Below are 17,580 nucleotides of genomic sequence, written 5' to 3'. Positions count from 1 at the left end.
GAGGACAATTAAAGTAATTTGAGATTTTGCTATGATATTTTTTTCTAATTCATTTTTGCAATTCTGAAGTCATTCTCTGATAGCAGAAATCAATAAAGCCAAATTTTGAAATGAGATACGCTGTGGCTCAGAAGTGGGGCATGGGGCAGGAACCAGTGCTACATGGGATGCTGGTGTCAGGTGGCAGCTTAACTTGCTAGACTACAACACCAGCCCCAAATCTCAAAGATTTTACCAAAACAAATACCACAATTAATTTAGCAATACATTTTTAATACAGTCATAAGTCAACAGGAGAATTGAATCAGATTCAGGACTGAAATGATGTTTTCTCCACGAAGATTTTTTTAGAGGCAGATTTTTCACCACAACCTGAGGAAGAAAACATGACAGTGTCAGTAATTCAAAGGAATGTCAAAGAAACAATCTTACTGCGTAACAAAATCAGTATCCAAACAGGTTGGAACACAGCTGTGTGTCCACACAATCAGAATCAGCTCAGAGAGAAGATTAAGGGGTCATACCCTGGTCAAAGCCAACTTTGAACACTGGCAATACCAGGTCAGACTATACTTCACTCATCATCGCATCATTGCGTTTCACTTCTCTGTTACCTAGCAGCAACCCAACTCCCTGTTTTTACATCCAAGAAAATTCAGGCTTACTTAAAGGGGAAAAAAAAAGGCAGGGTGTGGGCAGTTCTTTTTTTGATTTAAGTTCTAATTATAAATTTTCAATATTTTATTTTCTATGCTTTGCTTTAAGCAACTGCATTCTATACAAATGCAAACTTCAACCAGTTTTAGTTTTTCACTTTCGAAGCACCAGAGAGTAAGAAGCATTTATTGTCCAAAAATTTTAGGAGCCCGAACACCATGCAATGTAAAATCCCAGCAATGTTTATGAAGGTAATGATTCTAATGTTAACAACTTAGAAGAGATTTTCTTCTAAATCCTCGAAAGTCCAGTGAGACGAATTCTTGAGACGTGGAGTGCACGTCTGGACATGAAAGCCTTACATCTGAGCTTGCAAAAACACTAGCCAGGATAAGTTCCCAGAAAACTATGGAACATCGGGCAGATATTAAGGATGTGTATCATCCTGAAAATTCCTGACAAACAATGAGCCATATAATAAACCCTTGTCAGCCTCTCCCTGCACGGATGCAGGAACAGCTGTTCCAAGTACTTGAGATCATAAAAAGCTAGCCCTGTGTTGTCTGGGCCATTCATTCCAGCCTGAATGACCCTCCGGGCTTTGAACAAAGCATTTCTCTGCAGGCCTGCACCAGGTAGGTCTGTTCCTTTGAACATGTGCACACGCCGTGACAGTTCCTTTCACATACATTTCAACTTCTAATTCTGCTGCCATCAAAGATTAAAAACAGCCATAACAAGACTCAGAGAGACCACGATTTGCCACAGGTCCTTCACAAACTAACAGCAGAGCTAGAAAAAAACTGAGGTCTGATGACCACATTTACATTTTTCTACCAGTTAAATACAAGGTTTGAATTCATACTCTCCATACTCCTACCCTTACTAATGGAAAGAAGAGAGGCCATGAGCTAGGTAAAGCAAGCAAGGAAAACCCCAGGAAATTCTGAACCTGGCAAATAAAGCTGACTTATTCCAAATGACATCTTTTAGTGGTTTGCTGTCATGACATGAGCACCAAGATCAAAGTCACCCCATGCAGCCCAACCACATGACCCTATATCTATACATAAATAACAACTCTGCGAATACCTCTTAGGAAGATCAAGGGACAGATAACCCCGACAACTGCCGGGCTGCATCCACCACTCAGCAACTGAGCTTTCTAAGGAGATGGAAACTTAGGGAGTGCCTGCTAGCTAAGGGCTACGTTTGACCATCTTCCTCCTCAGGTGAGGCAAGCACCATTAGAATCGAGGAAACATACACTGAGACTAATGTGAACATGAGCGACTCTACCTAAAGTCTTGGACCAATGGACGTGTGGTGTTCAAACCCACCAGTCCTTCAATCAGACAGTAACGTTGTCTCAATGGGTCACCCCAATCCAAGACTCTTGGAATAATACACATACTAACCCATTTGGAAATGTGGCCGGGTCACTACCAGCATTCAATGGCTCCCATGGGCCAGAAAATACAAACAGAGCGATTTGTTTAGCATTCGAAATGTTTCAAAACCGACCTACCAGCCCTGGCCCTAACCAAACCAGACTAAACCTTTAGTGCTCCCCTGTTCCATCTGACCCTGAGTCCTCCAGCTAGAAGATCCTTCCTCCCTTCCTTGTACTGCAATCCTCCTCTGCAGCCTGGGACCTTCTGCTCTGAAGCCCTGTTGCATCCATCCAACCACCTGTCTTTCCTGACGATGGAAATGTATCTTATCAATTCTGTGGTGCACAGTACACACTCTAACGGTAATTCTTTAAGATCTTACAAAGTTAAACCTCTATGTACTTAGGGACTTCATCTTCGGCCGCTGAGGAACCTAGCCACAGGCCCTAGCCATGCACTGCACTAGTCCTGGAACGCCTTCCCCTGCTTCTTCCAATGACGAGATTGACCAGTTGCAGTTTTAACCTGAGCTCACAAGTCACCTCCTCTGTTCAGTGACCCCACCGTCCCCAACCAGCCCCCTTGGGCACCCTCTTCCATTGCTGCAAGCACCGCAAGCGCCAGTGACTCCCGGGTTCCCACTTCTGCCATCTCCCACCGCCTCCTCACAAGGGAGTGCCCAAAGCACCAGAACTTTGGCAGCCACCGCACACAAACGGGGCAGGCCACATGCAAGTGGTTCGTAAAGGGCGACCCTCCGTACTACGCCCCAGGCTCCCGCATTACAGAAGGATCCACACAGCCTACAAAAACAGCGACTTACCTCCAACGCCTCACGCGGGCATCTCCAAGCCCTCACCTACCGCCCCCGCCACCTCTACCTCACGGGGCTCCGCACAGATCCCTGCGAAAGACAACCAATGCCTAGATGCAGCAGACCCTTAAATAAAAGAATAAGCCCGGATCCTACCGACTTCCAAGACGGAAGCGTGCTAGCGGCGAAACAAAAGTAATACTGAGCCAGGGCTCAAATTAAACATGGAAGCAGAGCCCCACCGCCCGCTCCTCAACTTTCTAAAATCCCTACGGGGCCGACTTCCTCAAGAGGCGAGGGTGCAGGATAAGCAGCTCCCCGCCTGCGCGTTCCGGTTCTCTACGCGCATCACCGGCGTCCCAGCGTCCAGCGCGGCGCTCGCCGGAGAGCCAATCCGAAGGCGGCAGGGGGATCCCTTGGAGTGACGTATACAGACCGGCCGGCAGACCAGCCAATCAGAGGCCGAGCTAGCGTCAGGGTGGGCGGACGGGGTCGCAGCCGCTGACGCCTGCTGGCGATGCCCACTCTACACTGAACCTCGCGTGTCGGGGTCCACGCTCCACGCCATGTTCCCCAGGCACTACGGCCTGCTCTCTCGGACTTCCGCTTCGGTTCTAGGCGGAAGATTTTTGCCAGTGCCTTGTCGTTTCACGGTTTGGGAAAGGCATCTGGGCGGATCGCAGTGTGCTGGCGAGGGATGGATAATTTCTGTCGTCCCACAGTATTTCCAGGGCCGTCACGGTTGCTCAATTGACTAAAACTTCGCCTTGCTCGGCTGGCATCGCATATGGAGGCCGGTTCGTGTCCCGGCTGCTCCACTTTCCTTCCAGCCTGCCTGTGACCTGGGAAAACAGTAGAGAATCTATTCCAAAGCCATGGGACCCTGCACCTGCGTGGGAGACCCAAAAGAAGCTCCTGGCTTTCGTTCCTCTCAGCTGTGGCCATTTCAACCATTTGAGGAGTGAACTAGTGGACGGAAGGTGTTTCTGTATCTCCTCCTATCTGTATATCTGCCTTTCCATTAAAAAAAAAAATTTTTTTTTTAATCTGTGTCTTGGAAACACCCAGAGGAATCTAACAAGAGAAATATCTTCTGACATAAAAAGCAAACATCAAAGACCCACTGAGGCTGGGACCCCAACCCAGATGGGCTGAATGAGGTGTTCCAGGGTTGGAGCCAGGCATGTGTATACAAATGAATGCCCCACTAGTAATTGAAGTAAGGGAGTGGTCGATTAGGAGGACAAGTTAGAACCCAGCAGAGGATGATAGCTGGCTGGCTGGGGGTTCAGGGCACTCTGGAGAAAGGGGGAGAATGAAAGATTTCCAAGAATGAGTTCTGTGGTCTGAGCCACTCTTTAGAAAACTGCAACAATGTTCAGAGAGTGAAACAAGAGAAACTGTTGGGCAGGCCCAGGTGCACCTTAGGAAGTCCACCTGTACACTAGACTGGCAGGGGAAATGGGGAGGTGGCATCTGCAAGGCAAATGGGAATTGTGCTGAGTGTCATTAGGGAGAAGTAGAAGGATGTGAAGAAATACAAGGGAAGAAGGGAGGAAAGCAAAACCTCTTGTGAACCACCATTCAGGATCTCCTTTGTACTTTAGGGACTCTGCACCTACATGGGAGACCCGAAGAAGCTCCTGGACTCCTGGCTTCAAATCAGCTCAGCTCTAGCCCTTGCAGCCATTTGGGGACTGAAGCAGCAGATGGAAGATCTTTGTCTCTCTCTCTCTCTGACTCTGCCTTTCAAATAAAAAAAAATTAGTCTTTGTAAAACATTAATGAGAGAAATGACATTGAGATCTAGATATGAAAGTCATGAACAAATGGAAATACAAGCACACAACTGTTGCCTGGTTTGATTTTGGGGGGGTGGGTAGATATGTAAGAGAGCCTGGAATACATCAGCACAGACTTGGTGACTCAAAATATCAATTAATTCTTCACAGTTCTCTGACAACCACATGATCAACATGAGTATCACCAAACTGAACGCAGGCTTGGTGGGACCACGCTCCCTACCAGCACTCCTGCTATCTTCCAGCTGCTGCTCTGCCTCCTGGACCACACTGCTCCTCTGGACCTGTGTTTGTAATTGCCCTTTAGTAGAATACGTGTGGTTGTGTTTAAGACACTCCAACTAATCTAGGCTATTCTCCATCGCCCCGTCTCAAGACCTTGCTTAATCACATCTGCAAAGGCTGTTCTCCCATATCAAATAACATTTCTAGGTTTACTATACTGATAACAGGTAGCCCATGTTTAGTTCATGACAAGAAACTTGAGCCAGCTTAAAGAGGCCACTGCTATAACTAATTCTTATCTGTTTTTACTATTAATTACTCTTTTAAAATATTTTATTGAGGGGCTCAGCATGATGGCTCATTGGCTAAACCTGCTGCTGGTTCATGTCCTGGCTGCTCCATTTCTCATCCAGCTCCCTGCTTGTGGCCTGGGAAAGCAGTCGAGGATGGCCCAAAGCGTTGGGATCCTGTACCCGTGAGAGACCCCCAAAAAGCTCCTGGCTCCTGGCTTCAGATTTACTCAGCTCCAGCCACTGCGATTATTTTGGGAGTGAATCAACAGATGGAAGATCTTTCTGTCTCCCTCTCTGTAGGTGTCTTTCCAATAAAAATAAAACATTCTTTTAAAAATTGAAAGTATAGTTCTGCAAATAAAATTCGCCAAGAATTGTCCTGATGCTCGTTCTCTCTACAGCTTCTCCCTTGAAAAGTCCTGAATTTTCCAGTGGTAATGCCCTCATTCACTCCCCGAGGTTAGACCCTGGCCTGCCAATCTGCCCTGCCACAGTCTCTTCTGAGTCTTTATCAGCCTTCCCCAGGCGGTCAATGTTATGAAGACTGGGGGAGTCTGGCAGAGTTCCTGTTTCTTCCAGGCTGATATCAAAGGTCCACATGGGCTGTTAGAGAAGGCAAACACTCAGACCAAAGCCAAAAGTCAACCTGCAGCACCAGAAGAAACACAAGAACATCAGGTAAAGCATATTTTTTTTAAATCTCATTTTATTTTAGGAGCAGCTTGTGTTTGAGAACACAAAGGGCTAAGAAAAATGTTTTAAGGAAAGTGAGAAGTTTTAGAAAATGTGGGAAAAGTAATATGGAGCTAGACTTGCAAGAAAACTTAAAAAAAAAAATCAGAGCTATTGGCATCCTAGCAACACCAGGGAGCATCAGGAGGGAAGGGACTGGAGGATGTGTTAGGGCCGAATCAGTGATGTTTGATCCATGGGTTCCCTCCGTGCAAGTTATGGGGAGTCAATAAGGAAGTCATTTGTAGCAGAGCCAGAGGAAAATAAAAGAGGCTGCACCCAGGGGAGATAAAATGTCTTGTCATTTAGAGATGCTCAAACTGTTGTTGAATGTGTTGGAAATAGAGAATATTAAGGAAGAAATTTAGTATTCAGATAGGTGTTAGACTGGAAGATCTTTTTAAAAGAAATTTACTTATTAGGGCCAGGGTGGTGGCTGAACAGTCTGTCTTCTGCCTTGCAGTGCCAGCATCTCATATGGGTGCCAGTTCTAATCCTGGCTATTCCATTTCCAATCCAGCTGCCTGCTTATGGCCTGGGAAAATAGCAGAGGATGGCCCAAGTCCTTCAATTCCTGCACCCACTTAAGAGATCCAAAAGAAGCTCCTGACTCCTGGCTTTGTATTGGCTCAGATCTGGCTGTTGTGGCCTTTTGGGGAGTGAACTAGCAGATGGAAGACCTTTCTCTCCATCTCTCCTCTATATATGCCTTTCAAATAAAATAAGTAAATATTTCTTTAATTATGTATTTATTTTAAAAAGATACACAGAGAGAGAAAGACACAGAGAGAAACTTCCATCTGCTGGTTGGGTCCCCAGATGGCTTCAATGGCCCACCTGGACCTGGCTGAGATCAGGAGTCTGGAGCTTCTGTATCTTCCGCCTGAATGCAAAAGTGCAAGAACTTATGCCATGTTCCCCTGCTTTCCCAAGCACATTAGCAGGGAGCTGTATTAGAAGCAGAGCAGCCAGGTATCAAGCCAGTCCCGGACTGGATAGCCTTTAAGTCCCTTTTAACATGTCTGTGATTCTATAATACTAATAAAATGTTATGAAAAACTTCTTGGGGCTGGTGCTTTGGTACAGTAAGCTAAGCCTCTGCCTGTGGTGTTGGCATCCCATAAGGGCACCGATTGGAGTTCTGATTGCTCCACTTCTAAATCCAGCTCCTTGCTAATGCACCTGGAAAGGCGGTAAAGGATGACCCAAGTCCTTGGTCACCTGTACCTATGTGAGAGCCCCAGAAGAAGCTCCTGACTTCCAGCTTCAGACCAGCCCAAGCTCTGGCCATTTGGGGAGTGAACCAGCAGATGAATGATCTTCCTCTGTCTCTCCTTTTCTCTCTGTAACTTTACCTTTCAAGTAAATATGTGTGTGTATACATAGGTATATACTTTAAAAAATTAAACATTTATCTAAGGAACCATAAAATATCACATTTACATGTAGCTGTCGGGGAGGCTTACAAACTGGGACACCATTCCTGTGATCGATGCTGACATGCCTGCAGGTACTACAGAGGCAGCCAAGGGCAGAGAACCTGCATCCTGCCGGATGCCTCTGCTCTCCCTCACCATATGAACAACGCACCCAGGGCCCTGTGCTGCACAACCTTGCAGAGGAGAGGGGCTCTCTCCACAGAGAACTGCAGTTGAAGTGAGTAACTCGCTTGCTTTACAGTTAGTCCAGTTCTTATGGAAATACTTGCTTCAGACCGCTAATATCAGTGAGGCGGCTATTCTGTGGCCTACCAAGCAAAAGGAAGATAGAGCACAGTTTCATGTCGGGCCCCAAGAACACATGTCCTCATCTAAGTTTTAGAGGTTCCTGCAGCCCAGGGCAGGAGCAGGGAAACCTCCTACATTACACTCATGCTGACAGGACCTTCCAAAAGGCCATGGGAAATGCATATTCTGGAAACACAACCAGTGCATTTAAAAGCAAGTTTTCCCCCAAATTAACTTATTCTTTAAACCAGTTTTTCCACAAACTTTTTGGAATATCCTTGTATGTGAAGACATGTACTTTTGGAATTTTGTAGAATATGTGGAGAGCTATAAAGATTTCTAAATTTGATACCAACTGATTTTCCTTCATGAATAGAATCAATCTATCAAAATGTAGTAAATAGCACACAAAATACCATTTTTTCTTTTCTATAGCAAAATATTTTATAGCACATACACTCCAAACTGCACTTTCTCAGTTCTCTGCTGCCTTCCTTTATTTCTTTACCTTGAATTACAAACAGGAACATCTTCCAACTTCAGTTTCTAACTCTATATATTCACTAAGACCGTGCCACCCCCTTCCCTTCACATCTAGGCTCGCTGTCGGTGTTTTCTGATTTCAAATGGAAAATAGCCAAAAGTTTCTGCAATCTCACTTTTCCATAACAGTGTTCACTTTTATCTTTGTCTGTCCTTACTGAAAAGGGGAAGCATCCTTGGCAATTTCCAATGTTAAAATATATTTATGATCCCCAGTATCTTGACTAAAACATTATGAAGTCCAATAGCACTTTCTGTCCTGATGCTTACAGGAACCAACAGGAGGGGCTGCTAAGATGGAGGGTCCCATGGCTGATGATTCTCAGCAAACAACATTGTATGCTGAGAACATACTGGAAGTAGGAAGAGTTACTTTTGGAGAAGAGAACAGGAAGAAGATGACCAATGGCCATTTGAAACGAACTGAGAATCTGAATATCATCCAGGCTGCCTGTGCCCTGTTGAACTCTGGTGGGGGTGTGATCAAAGCCGAGACTGCTGACACAAGCTACAGTTACAGATGCGACGGGCTGGGACATGACTTGGAAACCTCTTTCCAAAAGCTCCTTCCTTCAGGATCACAGAAGTACCTTGACTACATGCAGCAGGAGAACAAGCTCTTGATTTTTGTGAAGCCGTGGAACCCAGAGATTTCCAGCCTCCTCCAACCAAGGATTTGCAGTTTGCGCTCCAATTTGTATCAGAGAGATGTGACTTGTACTATCAACTTGAGTGCCAGCAGTGCCCTGGAACTTCTGCGAGAGAAGCAGCGTGGAGCACAAAGAGAAAGATGGAGGCTGCGTCAAAGGGCTCTCCACAGGAACCTCCAGGAAGAGGAAGACATGAAGATACTGGCTTCAGAATTTTTTGAAAAGGATAGGCTCACGTATAAGGAGAAGCTCCACTTTACTGAGTCAACACATGTTGAGTTTAAAAGGTTCACCACCAAAAAGGTTGTGCCTCGAATTAAAGAAATGCTGCCTCATTATGTTTCTGCATTTGCCAACACTCAAGGAGGATACCTCATTATTGGGGTTGATAATAAAAGCAAAGAAGTGTTTGGGTGTAAGAAAGAAAAAGTGAACCCCAAGGTGTTAGAAAAAGAAATAGAAGCCTGCATAGAGAAACTGCCTACTTTCCACTTCTGTGATGAGAAGCCAAGGGTGAACTTCACCACCAAAATCCTGAATGTGCACGAGAAAGATGAGCTCTATGGCTATGTGTGTGTGGTTCACGTGGAGCCTTTCTGTTGTGCAGTGTTTGCAGAGGCCCCGGACTCCTGGGTCTTGAAGGACAACTCAGTCACCAGGCTAACAGCTGAACACTGGGTGCTCCTGATGCTGGATATCCCACCAGGTAACACGGGAGCCAGCCAGTGCCCGGGGGGACAGGGAGAAACCTCTTCTCTGTCCTTCCGCTGTTTGTGAGTATTTGCACATATCGTTGAAAGTTCTGTTTGTTTAATTCCATTTTATGTCAAAGCAGAAGACTGGGGAAAGACAGGGAGGGAGGGAAAAGGAGAGAGAGAGAGATTCCTTCATCTCCTTCACTCCCCAGATGACCTCAATAGCTAGGCTGGGCCAGGGTGAACCCTGGAGCCGGGAGCTCCATGCAGATAGCCCTGTGGGTCGTAGGGGTCCAAGCACTTGAGCACCATCTGCCGTCTCTCAGAATAATGTGCATATATTTTAGATAAAAATGAAAATCTGGTTCTGCTTATGTTTTACTATGGAATCCTTCTAAATGCTTAGATTTCAACCTGTTTTTGGAAAGTTACAGCATGGCATTAGCCATGAAATAGTTTTAAAAAATCCTTTTATGCATTGTGAAAACTTCTTTAAAAAAAAAAAAAAACAAAAACTTGTGCAGGCTGATACTTCCAGTCTGCATAGGAATACTTTTATCTACAGAAAATACCTCAAAGAAGCTTGGTTTAAGAAAACCCTCCAGGGGCACACGTGGCCTAGCAGCTGAAGTCCTTGCCTTGAACACACCAGGATCCCATATGGGCACCGGTTCTAATCCCGGCAGCTCCACTTCCCATCCAGCTCCCTGCTTGTGGCCTGGGAAAGCAGTTGAGGACGGCCCAGGGCTCTGGGACCCTGCACCCACATGGGAAACCCAGAAGAACTTGGGGCTCCTGGCTTCAGACTGGCTCAGCTCCAGCTGTTGCGCTCACTTGGGAGAGAGTCATTGGATGGAAGATCTTCCTCTCTGTCTCTCCTCCTCTGTATATCTGCCTTTCCAATAAAAGTAAATTAATTTTAAAAAAAAAAAATTGGTGCTCATATAGGATTCCGAAACTTGCAAGGCGAGGACTTTAACCACTAGGCTACCATGCCAGGCCCAATATGAATAAATCTTAAAAAGAAAAAAAAAGGAAGGAAGCTGACAGCGTGGGACAACACCAGGTGGTGACAGGGCGTTGGGTGGATGACATGAATAGAGTTACTAGGGCAAGGAAAGGGAGGATAGCTAGTGTTCTCACCGTCTTCCCAGCTTTGCTTAAAATCAGCTTGTGGATTTCTGATCGATCCATAAAGGACCTTCATGACCAATATGTTCCAAATGGATACAAGAAGACTGGATTAAGACTTTAGTAGCTATAGAATTTTATCATATTATCCTTTCACTCCTAAATATATTTTATTTGCCTCCCAGATACATTTCTTAAAGTTTTTTTTAAAGATTTATTTATTTTTATGGAAAAGACAGATATGATTTACAGAGAGAAGGAAAGATAGAAAGATATTTCATTTGCTGGTTCACTTTCCAAGTGGCTGCAACGGTAATCCAAAGCCGGGAGCCAAGAGCTTCTTCTAGGTCTCCCATGTGGTTGCAGGGTCCCAAGGTTTTGGGTCATGCTCTACTGCTTTCCTAGGATACAAGTAGGGTGTCGAATGGAAAGTGGAGGAGCCGGGACATGAACTGGTACCCATATGGGATCCTAGCATTTACAAGGTGAGAATTTAGCCAATTGAACCATATCGTGTTGGGTCCCCAAATGTATTTTGAAAAAGAAAAAAAGAATAGTGTGCTTGATCTTTCTGATCCCTCAGCTCTTTTCTTCTTCGAGATGATCTAAAATGATTATATTTGAGATGGAAGGGACCCTAGGGTGCACTGCCTCCCCCTTGCATTGGGAGGGGAAAGGATGCAGTGAGTCAGAATACACATGACTTCTGCACAAGTTCCCTCTGCTCCATTTCTTAACACAGCCAAACTGTGTTCCAACAGGTGTGACAGCAGCTCAGGCACCATCTACATCACGTATAACCAGTAGGAAGAGCAGGGAAAGAGTTCTTTCTACTTTTCCTTTGTCTCTAACTACTTTCTCTGTAATTTTGTAGCTCCTTCCAACAATACTCACCCGATGATGTGGCCAGCTTTGTCTGCACTCAGAAGGCCAGTGTGTCCTACCAAAGTCCTGCAATTTAAGGGGGTTCTACAGCAAAGTGTGTTTCCAGGTATTCCGTCTTGATTGCAGCTACAGAAGCTGTTTCGTTTTCTAATATTAAACTGAGAGGAATTGATAGCAAAGAATTGGGCCAAGTCTGTCTCCTTCAATCAGAGGTCAAATGAAGGACCTCTCAGGCATGGTGGCCCTGAAATGATACATGTCTGTCTCTTGCTTCCTCATCACCAAATCCCACCTGACTCCATGTGTTTGGGGCTTCCACTCACATAAAGTTCTTGGGCTCTTAAAGAGTGCTGAGAATTCCTTAGGTTTCCACACTAGCTTTCACTGCGGTGGGAGCCATGGGGTTACCTCCTGCAGGGGTCTTTAACCTAGTTGTTGGTGACATTCGGGCAGACAACTCTGTGTTCCAATAAGGGAGCTCTGTGAGTTAAGAGCATTCCTGGCCTCTACCCACACAATGCCAGTGACACCTCTTAAATTGTCAACCAACAACGTGAAGGGAACACAACTGTTAAGAACCATGAGTCTAAAGGAAATCTTTTAGTTTCACAGAAGCATCAGGTTCACCAAAAATCCCTTTTGGAGTGAAATGAGGGGGCTGTGAAGCCCCTCTCTGACAAGGGTTCCCTGCTTTGTAGCAGCTTCTGACCACAGTCCTGTAATTGGGGGATGGAATCGGCTCTCCCTGAAGTACTGCAAGAATCTCCATCCTACACATGAATTTCCCATAACTTAACTGTATTCCTTGAATTTCCAGTGACACAGAAAACACTGCAGTTTAAACCAGAATCCTTCTGTAAGAAGCTCTTCTCAGATCACAAAGGGCTGGAAGACCTAATGAAGACACAGATACATCCTTGTTCTCAAGGGACGGTGGTGTTTTCTAGGAGTTGGGCTGGTGATGTTGGCTTGAGGAAAGAGGAGAAGGTCCTGTGCGATGCTTTGCTAATAGCAGTTAACAGTCCCCTGGTTCTCTACACAATCCTGGCAGACCCCAGCTGGGACGGAGGACATGAATATGCCCGGAACGTGGCTCTTCAGTTAAAGCAGAAACTGCAAAGCGTTGCCAGCTACCAAGGGAAAGTGGGCATCATTCCAAGGCTGATTCACCCTGCCAGTGATTGCGATGCGCCCGGTGATGATGTTGTGCCCTACCCCCAGGCCTACAGGCTTGCTGATGTGCAGGCCATGGAAGACCTGTTGCAGGCCCTTGTGGTGGTCTCGCTGTGTTCCAGATCTCTCCTGGGTGACCAGCTGGGCTCTGAGTTTTTCAACCTGCTGATAGCCGAGCAGGGGAAGGTGCTTTCCCAGAGCCTTCAGGAGACCCGGGAATTGTTCATCTACTGCTCTCCGGGAATCAGGAAGACAGCGTTAGCCATAAAGACCGTGGAGGAAATTAAGAGTCTGTTCTGTTGTGAACCAAAAGAAATCCTGTATGTTTGCGAAAGTGTCGCCCTCAGAGACTTCGTGAAGTAAGAGTTTTATCAGTTAAACACATACACACACAAAATGTATGCACTTTGTTCCTCGTTATGGCAAGACTCATTTGTGTTTTTCACCTTAGGATTTTGTGATGCTTTAGCTTCATAAATGCCAGAGCCGAAACTATATCTGTGTTTCCAAATGATCATGGAATTGAGATCCAAATAGGTTTCCACAATGGTCATGCTTAAACATCTTGTTAGAAATCAACCAAGCAGGGCCTGATGCAGTAGCCTAGCAGCCAAAGTCCTCTCCTTGCATGTGCTGGGATCCCGTATGGGTGCTGATTCTAATCCCAGCTGCCCCACTTCCCTTCTAACTCTCTGCTTGTGGCCTGGGAAAGCAGTTGAGGATGCCCCAAAGCCTTGGGACCCTGTACCCGTGTGGGAGACCCAGGAGAGGCTCCGGGCTCCTGGCTTCAGATCAGCTCAGCTCTGGCTGTTGCGGCTGCTTGAGGAGTGAATCAGTGGACAGAAGATCTTCCTCTCTGTCTCTACCCCTCTCCGCATATCTGACTTTCCAATAAAAATAAATTAGAAAGTCTTTAAAAAAAATTAACCAAGTGGACAAAACCTGAACTTTGTCAAACAAGAAACATTTTCCCCACAATCTGTAATCTTACATTTAAGAACATCAGGAATGAATGAACATACTGTACTTTAGATGTACTTTTTGCTGGACACTTAATGTGTTAAAGTAGGAGGCTGTTTCAGTTCATTTAACAGTACTCAGCAGGAACTTAAATCTAAGTACAATTTAATTTTGTATATATAAAGTATTTTCATTTGTTTAACTTGTTCTGCATCAATGATTTTAGAAAACATGTCAAGATAGTTCTGGCTTAAATCTCTAGTTGTCAATTCAGTAAGATTAATAGGTTGTTAATTCAGCAAATGAGGACAAATGCATCTTGACTTTTGGTTTCAGCTGTTTACTTATTCAGATCTTTTCCAGCATCATTTATCTTCTAGACACTGTGCTATGTGTGGTATCGGGGAGAACATATTGAAGGCCTTGCCTAAAAATAAGCATGAATGCTGTGTAAGTAGTACAGTAACAGAGACACATTCATTTCAAATGAAGCTGGATGGTGCTCATATTCTCTGGGGAAGGGGCCTGTTGGGCACACTCTGAAGATGTCACTAGGAGAGTGGAGCCAATGTAGTGGCATAGCAGGTGGAGCTACTGTCTGCAGAGTTGGCATCTAATATGGGTGCTGTTATGAGTCCCAGCTGCTTCACTTCTGATCCAGATCCCTGATAATGCACCTGGGAAAACAGCAGAATGATCCAAATCCTTGTGTCCCTGCCATCCATTTGGAAACCTGGAAGAAGAACCTGACTCCTGGCTTTGGACCAACCCAGCTCTGGCCATTGCAGCCCATTTGGGGAGTGAATCGACAGATGGAAGATTTCTCTGCCGCTCTGCCTATAATTCTACCTACCAAACCAATAGATAATGTTTTCTTTTTAAATCAGTAGGAGAAGTGCATCATGCAAAGAAGGTTTGTTTTAGGCAAAGGACACAGCAAGTTCAAAGGCACAGAGCCAGGAGAGAATCAGAATTATAGATGTGACTAAAGAAAGGAGGACGAACAGCTAGAGTGGGCTGGTGATATCAAAAAGGAGGCAGGTGCCAGGTTCTGAAGGATCCTATGAGCCAGGCTCAGATCTGTGCTTTTTAGTACGCATCACGGGTCAAAGGCTAACTCTCAAGTAACTGTTGAACTACCAGAGTGAGAGGGATAGAATCAGTGCTTTCCCCCAAGAAAACACACTACCCAAAGAGAAAAACATAAATAGTTACAATTCAAGACATAGACTGAAGACCCAGAAATAATGCATAGGAAAGCAGAGGATCTGTGGGCATGAGTGACAGTGCTTGGATCCAAATTACAGAAGGCAAGCAACAACCAGATTTATTTTTTTTTAAATGTGTGTGTGTGTGGGTGTGTGTGAGGAAAGAGAGAGAGAAAGAACGTTCATGCAGTATAGTGCAAAATTGAACTAAGACAGGCAGAGCCCTACAGATTTGTCACCCTACTTGCCATGTCATGGAATTCAGTAACCATTTGATGTTCTCTTTACCAAAACCTAAAGAAGTTTCTCATTTCTGCCAAAGGATGTAGAAAAATAGAATTTGCCTTAGAGGGTCTTGAAATTAGCACTTTCACCTTTCCGATGTAAAAGTTGCAATATGCCTCTAGGTGATTGCTTTCTGGTTATAAGAGGGACACAAATTAAAAAAAAAAAGATAATGGCAGATATATAAATCCTTGTTTTCAAGGATTGTCAAGCAGCTGTAATGGACTAGTAACAGAAAAAATAAAATCTCCTATGAGGTTCATGTAGAAATTGTCAAGTGCAAATTTAACTAGCATACCTCAAAGAATATGATGTAAAATGCATTCCACCTGTAAGATCACCTAGAAGTAGGGCAATGCATTTGGCACGAAAACCACTGAATTGATAAATTAGCTGTGAGAATCCGCTCCTGAATCTCATGCAGACAGTGCTGGTGTCCTCTTGTGCTTACACCTGCAATCCTCTTCTCTTTTTCATTTTGACAGACACCAAAACACCTGCCAAGTTGTGACCCGGAAAACCTTCATGCAAGTAGACTTTCCAAACGTTAAGCACATAGTGATGGATGAGATTGAGAATTTCTGCAGTCAATATGGAGACTGGTACTCAAAGGCCTGGAAGATCACCCACCCCAGAGTGAAGGGCGCTGCAAGAGAAGACCTTCAGCATGGTATTCTCTGGCTATTTCTGGACCCTTTCCAAGTCCGTCATCTAGATGTCAATGGCCTACCCCCACCATCGGCTCAGTTTCCTCGAAAAACAATCACCAACGAGATCCACTGTGCTCGGGAAATAGCAGAGTTCATGAAAAATGAAATGAGCCAAATCATAAATTCTTGCTCTGCTACATCCCTGCACTCACTGGCATTGTTCAGGGAGGCTGCCTGTGCTGAAGCCATGTGTGCTCAGGCACTGCCTGGGGTGTGTGAGATGGAGACTGACCTGACCATGGAACAAATGGCAAGGTATGTGGCAGAAAGATGCCATAGCTTGCTCCAGAGCGGCTATCTTCCCAAAGACATAGCAGTTCTGTGCACGAGGGATGAAGACAGAGGACGCTATGAGCTTGCACTGCAAAGAGCGATGGAATTCCCTGGGACCCATGGATCAACAGAGATGGTGTTCAGCCGGGCTGCTGGTATGCAGGACAACATCATTTTAGACAGTGTTCAGCAGTTTTCAGGCTTGCACAGGAATATTGTGTTTGGGCTTAGTCCAGAATCACGCCGGTCAGAGGGATTCCACAAGCTCTGCCTTGCCTCAAGAGCCATTCAGCACCTCTATCTGCTCTACGAGAGAGGGTAGTTTTCAGAGAATTGATGTAGGTAATCCAGGAGGCCAGGAAGAGCAGAGCCCCTTCTCCCAAACAAGTGACCAATTCCTGCTTTTTAATAGGACAATGCCTGGAGCTGCAGACACATCCTTTGGGGTTGACTCTATTTGTGGGGGCTGCCTCCTTTCTCCTTGTGTACTTTATCTCCTCCGTATACCAGTGCAACACACCTGACATTGGACCTGGCTTCCAATTCCTGCCCAGCCCACTACGGCTTTCATCCTACCTGCAAGAAAACTGATTTTCTGAAATCTCCTGCTTATATACTGTCGGTGAGTCCACAGTGCTTCAGCACCCACGTTCAAGGCTTCCGATGGTGTCCCGTGCCTCACCACATCTGCTATCATTCCTCATTTCCTGCTGCTTCTGGATGCCTCATTGACTCACTCTTTGGCTGGTCGTAGGGTGTCCTTCAGGCTACTTACTTTGTTGTCTCAGTGGCAGCATCCTGACTGGCACTTTGGAACTGGACATGATGAGTCCAGAACTTGGTATCTTCTCTGGGCCAAATATAGACCAGTTTCTTGGGGAAGATTTTATGCTAAGCAAGATCACAAAAGATTAGGGCATGAATGAAAACGCCACTGTTGATTTGTAGTCAGGACTGCACTAGCAAGTGGGCCAGGTACTTCAACAAATCAGTGCGTGCAACCGTACTGCAGGAAGTCAATTCCATGAGCATAGTCTTGCAGCTAGAGGAGTTAATTCAAATATAAGACGTCTTCATGTTACATGAGACTATTGCAAAATCGTGGACTAAAATAAGATTGTTATCATCTGTAAAATATTTCCACTACAAGGATTAGACAGATCAGGTTTATGAGCCAAAGCAAATTTAGAAAGATGTCTTTGTCTGTCTCTTCTTCTCTCTTTAAAGATGTCTTTCCAATGAAAATAAATAAATCTCAAAAAAAATTGAGCTGGCATGAAGACTCAACTGGCTAATCTTCTGCCTCCCAATGCCAGCATCCCCGTGGTAACCAGTTTGTGCCCCAACTGCTCCATGTATGTTCCAGCTCTCTGCTCATGGCCTGGAAAAGCAGTAGAGAACAGATCAAAGCCCTGGGACCTGC

At 45.2% G+C, this 17,580-nt stretch overlaps 1 protein-coding gene, 1 long non-coding RNA gene and 1 other non-coding gene across 12 annotated transcripts; 1 reads left to right on the top strand and 2 right to left on the bottom strand.

Moving 5' to 3' along the window:
* Positions 1-256: 256 nt before the first annotated feature.
* LOC121169805 lies at positions 257-3,231 on the bottom strand. Its single transcript, XR_005885917.1, has 2 exons — positions 2,875-3,231; positions 257-372 (listed from the first exon to the last, which is right to left on the bottom strand). It is a non-coding gene; the product is annotated as an uncharacterized LOC121169805 (long non-coding RNA).
* On the bottom strand, positions 495-590 carry LOC121170569. Its single transcript, XR_005885996.1, has one exon. It is a non-coding gene; the product is annotated as a Z30 small nucleolar RNA (small nucleolar RNA).
* Positions 3,232-5,762: 2,531 nt separating the features above from the next.
* On the top strand, positions 5,763-17,367 carry LOC121170506 (protein SLFN14-like). Of its 10 annotated transcripts, none has more exons than XM_041001798.1 (6): positions 7,377-7,573; positions 8,460-9,543; positions 11,538-11,654; positions 12,366-13,080; positions 14,062-14,131; positions 15,660-15,773. In XM_041001798.1, exons 2-6 carry the CDS (start codon positions 8,484-8,486, stop codon positions 15,723-15,725), a joined length of 2,028 nt encoding a protein of 675 aa, XP_040857732.1. In that variant the 5' UTR covers positions 7,377-7,573; positions 8,460-8,483; the 3' UTR covers positions 15,726-15,773. The 10 variants fall into 10 exon arrangements, with proteins under 10 accessions (XP_040857730.1, XP_040857731.1, XP_040857729.1 ...); XM_041001799.1 differs by having other exon boundaries at positions 7,378-7,573; positions 14,045-14,131; XM_041001796.1 differs by lacking the exons at positions 7,377-7,573; positions 14,062-14,131 and adding an exon at positions 5,763-5,863 and having other exon boundaries at positions 15,660-17,367.
* Positions 17,368-17,580: the final 213 nt, after the last annotated feature.

The sequence above is a fragment of the Ochotona curzoniae genome, unplaced genomic scaffold (genome assembly GCF_017591425.1).
Source record: "Ochotona curzoniae isolate NIBS_2020 unplaced genomic scaffold, NIBS_Ocur_1.0 scaffold_2453, whole genome shotgun sequence".
Classification (NCBI taxonomy): domain Eukaryota; kingdom Metazoa; phylum Chordata; class Mammalia; order Lagomorpha; family Ochotonidae; genus Ochotona; species Ochotona curzoniae.
Note: the sequence above shows the minus strand (reverse complement) of the source record. Positions and strands in the feature narration are given on the sequence as shown.

Excerpts from the sequence above, each read along its gene's own strand:
- LOC121170506 (XM_041001796.1), top strand. The coding sequence starts at position 8,484 with ATGGAGGGTCCCATGGCTGATGATTCTCAGCAAACAACATTGTATGCT. Across the intron at positions 9,544-11,537 it reads GATGCTGGATATCCCACCAG|CTCCTTCCAACAATACTCAC; the intron begins GTAACACGGGAG and ends GTAATTTTGTAG. Across the intron at positions 13,081-15,659 it reads GCCCTCAGAGACTTCGTGAA|ACACCAAAACACCTGCCAAG; the intron begins GTAAGAGTTTTA and ends TCATTTTGACAG.